We start from the raw sequence: 9,664 nt of genomic DNA, 5'->3' as shown, positions 1-9,664 counted from the left end.
AATAAAAAATACATGTATAATAGGGAATAAAACATTTACAGTCGCTCCTGTGTTGTCATCTTTAGATAAATATTTTTCGAATTTTTCTTCTGTTGTTAATGGTAGTGCCGGAAGATCTGTTGGCTTTACTATTCTTCTTTCATTTGGACGAAGATGTCGATTTAACCTGCATTGATTCATGATCAGCACATCCAATTTACTACTCATTTCTTGATATAACATATACATCTTTCCAAGGGTTTTTGTTTCAAAGGTCACTTCAGATATATGTGATAATACACTGTCTGTAATACAATTAAAACTTAATATTCAACGAAAATTGTTGCTATAACGATTTAAAGGAATAAAATATATTAAAAAAATAGAATTATTTTACCTGATGGACGAGATGAGCAGGGTGTAGAATCAATTGATGCTGATATATGAGAACTAATTAGACTTGTTTTACGTAATTTCGATGGGCATACATTGCGCATTGGAAATGGTGATATCTCATGAAATGTGTCCTCTTGATACGTGTGATAATAGTCCTTTGATGTACTTGGTGTTTCTAAACTCGATTTTGCATTTGTCTTTTCAGAAACATTATCTTCTGATGACATTTTTTTTCTGAATTTTTATTGAAAAATTTTGCGCAGATTAGGATTAATATTTTCCTTTGTAGCAGACAAAATTATCAAAATCAACTGGATTTGCTTGAAATTTGCTATTTAGGGGTTTTTGAGGTCACTGATTTCGAATTTGATGTCAAATATTTAAAATACAAAATGGCGGATACAAAATGGTGGATAATTATCAAAATCAAATTATCAAAATCAACTGGATTTGCTTGAAACTTGTTATTTAGGTGTTATCGAGGTCTCTAATTACGAATCCAATGTCAAAGATACAACATTTAAAATGCCAGATGTAATATGCAAATTTATATGGCAAACGTAATTTTTAAAGTTTTAAGCGAATTCGGACTTTTCTATAACATGATAGTTAAGAGTTTTTAAAGTCATTTATAATGAATCTGACACCAAAAATTTTAAATTCAAAATGGCGGACCTAATATGGCGGCCTTTTTATACTGCTAACTACAATTCAAAAGTTTAGAAAATTAAATGTTACACCTATGACTAACCTACAACATTGTAATTTCTAGAGTCTATCACGAAAGATTTGCGATTTTAGATTCTTTCAGGATGCTTGTTTCACGTGAGTCCCCTCGCCTCTCACAAATCGAAGTGCTTGTTTTAAGATGTTCCCTTACCTATCACGAAACAAACTAAATTATATATTTTTTTCCTCATCCGTAAGTTCTATATCAAGAATATTTTCTGATTCATCTTCAGATTCAGATTCAGAATCAGAATCATATTCACTAAAATCAAAATTCTTATTTATTTCAAGATCAAAATCATTTTGACCGGCTTCAGAAATAAACTGACTAGGTTCAGGAATCTCAAGTAAATGTATAACTTCTGGAGGAAGCTTGAGACGTTTGTAACTGTGGAGTCTTGATTTCAAATTTATGCTTGAAACGAGAGGATCTGTTGAATCCATTGCTCGATAAAAAACATCCGCAAGGGTTGCCGATCTATTGATTTTTCTACTGTGCTGTAGTCGGTCACTCTTGTAATATTTGTTTCTCGCTTCAGATGCCTCTTCGGCTAGCATCCCTACTGGCAAAATGCTGAATCTCACGATTTCACTACCATGCACTAAAATTTTATGCAGTGTCACTGACATTGGATACCAGGGATAGCATTTGATGTATAATTCAGCAGTCTCAATACCAAATTCTTTAAAACGAGACGCATTGATAGGAAAGTAACGCAATAAAGCAACTAAAATAGTTTTGAAATTTTTAAGTAATTGTGTTGAGACCGAGATATTTTGCAAACAGCTCGGGATCTTTAAATGCTCTTCTAGCTGTGTTTCCATTATTGCTATTACCACATCCTTCTGGTTTAGGTTTGTCAACTTTGACGTTTAATTTCTCCCAAAGCATTGCTTGGATTTTGGCTTTTTGTTCTGCACATATTTTTTTATCTAAAGATCTTATTTGCCCTTTTTTAATAGGAAGTCGATATGAAATATGTAAACATAATTCAAGAAGCCTTATCCAAGCATGCAGTGGACTTATACCGTATTGTAATGATGTCTTAATATAATAGGTACAAATTTTTCTTCCTTTATGTTTGAAATTATATTGAATAATTTTGGTGTTACATGGCATATGGGACAGGATTGCATTGATTTTGTACCAGTAATGATATTAAGCACTTTGCCATCAATTAACGTGGATAGGTTGAAGTGTATCCGTATTACACAACCATTTTTTAACTCAACATCATATGATTGCAGATTTTTTATTTTATCTTCCAATGCTTGCTTTTCTGTTAAAATTACATCTTTTGTTTCATGGACATACTGCAATTTTTTTGGACGACAAAATCGTGGAGATCGAGACATTTCATTATTCCAAAGCATTTTATTACTTTCATTTAATAATCGAAGGCGAAGTGGAATAAGTGAAGTAGCTATTAAATTTTCATCGTCAATATTGGTATTTTTTTCAGCATTTCTGAAACTTTGATTGTAAGGGGAATGCCCACTGCTTCCATCAAAACCATAAAAACATATTAATTCTGCTTCCATTTCGGGACACTTTGTAATTTCTATAGTATGCAGTATAACGTCTAATTGCAATTCAACGATTCTTGCAGCAGTGTGGTTTAATAAAGCTTGTAAAGAGATTTCAACTTTATCATCAAAAATCGAAATGTGTTCTTCTGATGGTCTGCATTTTTTTTTAGCTTCTCTTATTGTATTATATGTCGGCCAAATATCTGCCCCACTAGCCTTACTTGTCAGACGCATCTCTGAATACAATTTTTTTGAAACGGAGTTATCAAGTAAGAAAGATAACGCTTCTTCAGGAGATTTCTTTTTGATAACTGTTGTTTCTAATGTATTTAACATTTTCCGGAACGTTTTTGGCCGTGTAGGACTTTTTGAGATCTCCTTAAGAATTGCATTTAAATTTTTTTCACCTGAACGTTTTGCAGCGTAACTATTTGCCGCTACAAACTTTAAAGTTTCATGATTATGTTTCAGTACTTATTTCTAATACTTCTCGGTGTTGCGATCTAGCAGACTTGGCTTTGAATTCAATACGTGGACGACCAACTAAAGATAAAGATGTAGATATTTTTTCTTTTTTGCGGAAATCTGGAATTTTGAATTCTGTATTTAGCCAATTGGCGAATTGTTTGTAAAATCTGTCTTTTTTCTTGCCAACGTGTTTAAATTTTTACTTGTATTTAGTCCTTACAGTAGATATAGACATTTTTAAATGACGTTCTTGATCACCTTTAAATTTTCTATATTAAAGCCCTGCTTTAATACAATAGTCTTAATAACAAAATCTATATCATTGTTATTATTCAAAAGCATGTCAACAATATCTTTTTTTATAAATTGCTCCATAATTGCATATTGAATAAAAAGAAAACACTAAATGATGGACAACTAATCAGATTTATTAAAGAGTCAATAAAAAAATTATTGACTACTTGAAATGATTGAACAGGAAGAACATAAACGAATATGAATATGACACAAATTGTGATTTAATACAGTACAATACATGTAATGTGATGATAGTTCGAAAATCATATGAGACACAATAATATAAAAATTCATTTATAGCTAAATTCATAACAATGTACCCAAGTATTTGATGAAATTGTGCGAGAAGAAAACAAATTCTAGCTCTGCACTGCGCCGGCTATTGCATCATTAATATGTATATATACTAAAGAGGTAGCGAAAGTTCAGTTGAAATTCAACGCCATCTATCAAATCGAGTAGAAGCTACACATATATATACATACACATATATATATATATATATATATATATATATATATATATATATGTATACAGAAAGGCAGTTTTCGGAACATTTTTACATATCTAATGGCAGTTTTCAGTACTTTTGGCAGTTTTCAGGTCGGTCCTGAAAATTCTGCCCACGAAATGGCAGTTTTCAGGACAGTCCCGAATTCTACCCGTCGATGTCTCTATATAAAAAGTCTTTAAAACTACCTTTCCATAGCACAGTTTTATCTATAATTTATAGATATGCTATAATTTAACAATAGACGTATAGATAGACAATAGACTTGTCTAAATGTTTTTAGAAACAATTTTCTTATATGTGTATATATATGTAGTAGTTATGTATACAGCATTATAGAATATATCTCAGTATATGGAAATAGGTCCTGAAAAACACCGATCAGTATTTCTAGAAATATTCAGTTTGATTTTAAAACATTTTTAAAGATATAGATAGATAAATAATGTATATAGAAAAAACATGCAAGAAATATAACTTGATAATATTTTATAAAATATTTTGTACAGAAAATACACAACAAAATCAAAATAAGTTATTTTTTTTTTAAATAATTATTTAAACTATTAATAAACAAAGATTTCATTTTTGAATAAATTGCTAAATAAATAAAATTACCTTTTTTTTCAAATTAAACTGGAAACAGCAACTTCTTTCTGAACTTATATTAGAGATAAAGGATGACTCAGTAATTAATTACGTATTCTTTGGTACTGTGTTGCGTTTTATTTACTATTACATTTATTATTATATTTAAATTGACCTTTGTGGTTGGACGGTCATCTATTATTACATTTATTATTACATTTAATATTACAATTACCAACAACATACATTTTATTTATTATTGCGTGACTTGGACTTTTTACAAATTTGATTATGAATCCAACTTCTAATCTGTGGAACGGAGTGGTGGTTTAAACATTTGTTTCTCATTTTAGCTTGTACCATTTGTTTTCCTGAAGCCAAATGTTCACTTATTTCTTATTTAAATGAAGTGTTTATTACATTACACTCTACTTCAATCCATCTTATACGCTTTGTGGAAACGTATAGTGATGCTATAAAATATTATGGATTAATTAAAGAGAATTTTTTATATTAAACTTTTAAACAAATATGTTTAATATGTACTTACAACGTTTTTTTTTTACTGCCTTGCTATCTTCACTTTCCTCAATACGTAAATCATCGCTATCTCCGTCAATGCAATTTTCGTAAATCATCGCTATCTCCGTCAATGCAATTTGGAGAGTTTCATTTATTTCATGTTACGTCAGGTTCTGATAGTTTCAACGTAATACATCTTGTTGCTATATGCTTTCGAAGCTTTGTGCCTCGTAATCTCTCAGGCATGCTTACAACACAATCTACAGAATATGTGCGTAATAAATAACATGGTCTCAAATGTTTAAATCAGCTTTTGTCATAACCCGGTAGAGCAAAGATGTAAGAGCTGTCAATCATCGCTATCTCCGTCAATGCAAATTTCCATTTCATTTATTTCAAAACTGCTTTGTTCATTAAACTGCACATCTTCATCCATATTTTCTTCAACATTGCCTTGTGCAAGATGATTGGCCAATTCTGTTACGTCAGGTTCTGATAAATTTAATGTAATGCATTTTGTTGCTATATGCTTTCGAAGCTTTGTGCCTCGTAATTTACCAGGCATGCTTGCCCACAATCTACAGAATGTGTACGTAATAAATTACATGCTCTCAAATGTTTAAATCGATTTTTGTTATAATTCGGTAGAGCAAAGATGTAAGGGCTTCTTTGAGGAATATTTGCTGCTTTACGATGTTGTAAAAGTAAATCGATACAATTTTTCAGTTCACAATCCAAAAGTACGAAAACAGATCTTCCTAATTTACATCTAATAAGAATTCTTATATATTTCTCAGCTACCTAAAAAATAAATAATCGTTCATTTTGTTACTTTTAAAACTGTTTAGGCTAATTAATTTTATTATTTACATGGTGCGAGAATTTATATCGCAGAAATAAAAACAAATAGAAATAGTAAAGGTAATATATCTTTATATTATTAGAGACCCATTCAACCGATAATGTAATACATACAAATTGAACAATAACGTCTTCTATGGTTGTAACAAGATGTTAGTGCTTTTTAAATTTGCTTGTGTGATTTTATATACCTTTTCAAATTCATAAGCCCGGAAAAACAATTTGGCGCGCAGTCAAGTGAATTTAAAAAAAAGTATATAAAATTACACACGCAAATTTTAAAAGCACTAACAACTTGCTACGACCGCAAAAGGCGTTCTTGTTTAATTTGTACCTTTATATTATATTATGTCGTAATTTCAATTTTATATTGTTAATATTAATCATCATAAGATAAATCAATTTGTTAATGTAATCGTAATGAGTAGCACAAAAATGTATACAACCTCCATGAAATAATTTGTTCTTTGTCAAGAGTAATTTAAAATAAAAGAAGAAAAGCAGATCGTATTTGCAAATCCATATAAAAATAAGTAAAACAAAAACAGCAAAAATTAAAATACATAATTAAAAATAATATATTTCAATAGTAATATTGAAAAAACCGTCTGGACTTCATTAAGCTTCCTCAGCTATTATAATAAATAATATTAATAAATACCTAAAGTCAAATAAATCAATAAATGAATGAAAAAGTAAAAGAAGTCAAATTCTATGACAAATCACTCATATGAAAAATTAATGAAAGTTTGATGTTGCGTTCTGATGATTTTTAGTATAATTATTTTTATGTTCCTATAGACTTAAACAATACGATTGACTATTTATTAGTATCGTACTTATTAACATTGTTTAATATGACAGAAGAAATTAAGATAAGTCAAAATTGTCTTGTTTCTTTCCATAACATTTTTAAAATAAATCATTTTTAAACATTTTAATCCTTGCACTTTTTCATTTTTTTTAATATAATGTGAATTGCTTTCTATACTATCCTTCACAAAAATCTCTTTACTATATTACGATTAAAAAACATATCTAAATAGATATCCGTAATCAAAGTAAAAAATTTTGTAAAAAATTATTTAAAAAATGTTATATTAAATTTTCTTTCAACAGAAGAATGTAATTCTTAATAAATGAAAAATACATTTAACTTATACTTTTTTATAAAACAGTGTTGTATCCTATTTAAAAAAGTGCATTACATCGATACTCAAAATCTCGAAGTTTATTTTTGCTGCTCTTCCGATGTGCTGATTGATTCTCATTCAGCGATTACTTCGTGAATGGCTGTCATCGTGGAAATCGCGTATTTTGACTATGTGAATTGAGGGGTTAATAATATAATATTCAATTTGTAATTTATATAAAATTATGTAACATTAGAAGCTTTGTAACGTACACCTGTTTTGTCTATATAATAAAAATAAGAATTATATATAAAAAATAAAAAAGATTTCAGTATTAAAAAAGCATTTTATATTGTTACAAGCATTGTGGCAAGTGTAACAGACATTGCTTATTACCCGATTCGCAAAATAACGATTTAGAATTTCAAACGCGCTGGATACGGAATCAATAGTGAGCTCGTTGCGATGTGTTCTGCTTCCCGAATCACATTTAACGCACGTCTAACGTCAACTAAGCTTTCTTAATCACGATTTGCACGACACTTGTATTTTACAAGCCATAGTCGCTGGCAGCAAGTCACTTAAAGGAGACGCACTTTCTGGGGTGCTTCTGTCAACCCGCGACATACTCACAAATCGTGGTTAATCCAGCTGATCGGTCGGTTAGACGCTAAGTTCAATAAGACATGATCTCATTGAACCGATAACATAACGAGAAGTCAGAGTGCACATTGCACCGATCTCCGATACCGAATTGTACCCAATAATTTCACATGTGTACAATCAAACGCGAAAATTATTTTCCACAAATAACAATGTCTTTTACACTTTTACGAAAAGCTGAAAATTCTCTCTATATCTGAAAAAGTGCATTGCATCGATATTTGAAATCTCGAAATTTATTGTTGTCACTTTTCCAATGTGCTGATTAGTTTTCATTCAGCGTTTACTTCATAAATGACAGCCGTTCGCGGAAATCGCGTATTTTAACTATTTGTATTGAGGGGTTAATAATGTAATATTCAATTTGTAATTTATATGAAAATATAATTGATATAGGTCTTGTAGCGCGCGCCTGTTTTGTCTAGTAGCTACAAGTTTCACAAAATATAAAATTATAAAAAGTTTATTATACAGAAATTGAAACATCTCTGGTTTAAGTTAATCTGCAGTACACGAATTTTAATCGCTATATTAATTACAACATATTTTTCTTATTATTTTCACTAATTATAATTTTCAAAATTTTATAATTTTTTATGCAATATGTTACATATAAAAACATAGCTTAAAACGTACCTTCGAGCTTCAGCCGATAAGGATCCATATAAATCTGGATATGTTTGTTTATACTTTCTTGATGCTTATAATCATCGATGGATATACGTTCAATTTCTTCAGCTCTACGCCTATTAAATACTTGAATTGACATCAAAGTAAATTCTCCTACCGTTTGCCAAACATTACACGAGAACACACCTTTAAGGTGTTGAAATGCTAAACGCCTATTAATTTGTAGAAAGTCGTGCAACAATTTAATATCTTCTAATGGAGGTAATTCTTGCAATTTATATCGTTTAGCTCGAAACATAGACTCTTCCATCGTTTTATTAACAGATACACTAAAATCTTCTTGTAATAATTTTAAAAAATTCTCTATGTTTGTTTTTTTTCCCATTCGTTTTGTTTTATGCATTCGGAGACAGCTAAATTTCCTATTTGCTTTAGAAGAGTGCCAATCCTTGCTGCGTTAGAAGGAGCCTTATAAATCTTTAAATGGTCATCAATACCTGCCACTTCATTTACAGCGACAATGCAATCATCGTATATCGATGGATGATAAAGACTAAAGAAATCTGTCACATCCTTCTTAATTTTTCGAAGGGCTTGTAAAAAACGGGCTAATAATCTCATACGTGATCTTATCATATTTTGTTGATGCTGATGTTTGTATTTTACACACATTTTATTGCCATAAACAATTAGTAGTTCATCATATCTAATTAATCGGACGAGATCATCTTCTCTTAATACTGGAAATACAACATTCCTTAAAATAGAATTTGCACGTTCGTGAATTCGACCTTGAACTTTTCTTCCAAGTACTTGGATAGATCTGCCAACAGTCTTTTGCGAACATTCTTTAAAATGATGACGTATGTTATTTTTAGTGAAGAAACCTTTACAACTCGCACAACATATAAAATCGCGTGCAGTTTTCTTTTTAGATTCTGTCGGTCTTCTACAAACTATCAGCTCTCCTTTATTATACGCAGGATCTGTATTGAATAAATAATTACCTCTTCGTCTAATAAGCCCAATAATCTTTTGTCTCTCTTTATTACCTAAGATGAAAAATAAAATATACATAAATGAAAATACAATAGTTTTCAAAATAAAAATAAAATGCATTTTAGTCCAAATTAAACAGTAATGTAAAATTAGCTAAATTATTTTATACATTTTGGAAAATTTAATAAACTTATAATGCAAAGTAATTTAGTTAATTTTATGTAACAAATTAGTTTGGATAGATTTTACTAAAATTTTACTAAATTTATAAAAAAATATAGTAAAATACTTTTATGTCCATGTTGTCTTACTACTACTATAACTACGTTTACACGTTACCATTAATCAGGTTTAATAA

General features: G+C 29.7%; 1 protein-coding gene across 1 annotated transcript; it reads right to left on the bottom strand.

Annotated features, from left to right (window-relative positions):
* Positions 1-39: 39 nt before the first annotated feature.
* Positions 40-615, bottom strand: LOC120358592 (the record flags this gene model as incomplete). Its single annotated transcript, XM_039453198.1, has 2 exons — positions 377-615; positions 40-284 (listed from the first exon to the last, which is right to left on the bottom strand). Coding segments are annotated over exons 1-2 (471 nt in total), but the record flags the coding sequence as incomplete, so codon positions are not given.
* Positions 616-9,664: the final 9,049 nt, after the last annotated feature.

Source organism: Solenopsis invicta, chromosome 8 (assembly GCF_016802725.1).
Source record: "Solenopsis invicta isolate M01_SB chromosome 8, UNIL_Sinv_3.0, whole genome shotgun sequence".
NCBI classification, from domain to species: Eukaryota; Metazoa; Arthropoda; class Insecta; order Hymenoptera; family Formicidae; genus Solenopsis; species Solenopsis invicta.
The sequence above is the reverse complement of the archived record's forward strand: the minus strand, read 5'-3'. Positions and strand labels throughout refer to the sequence as shown.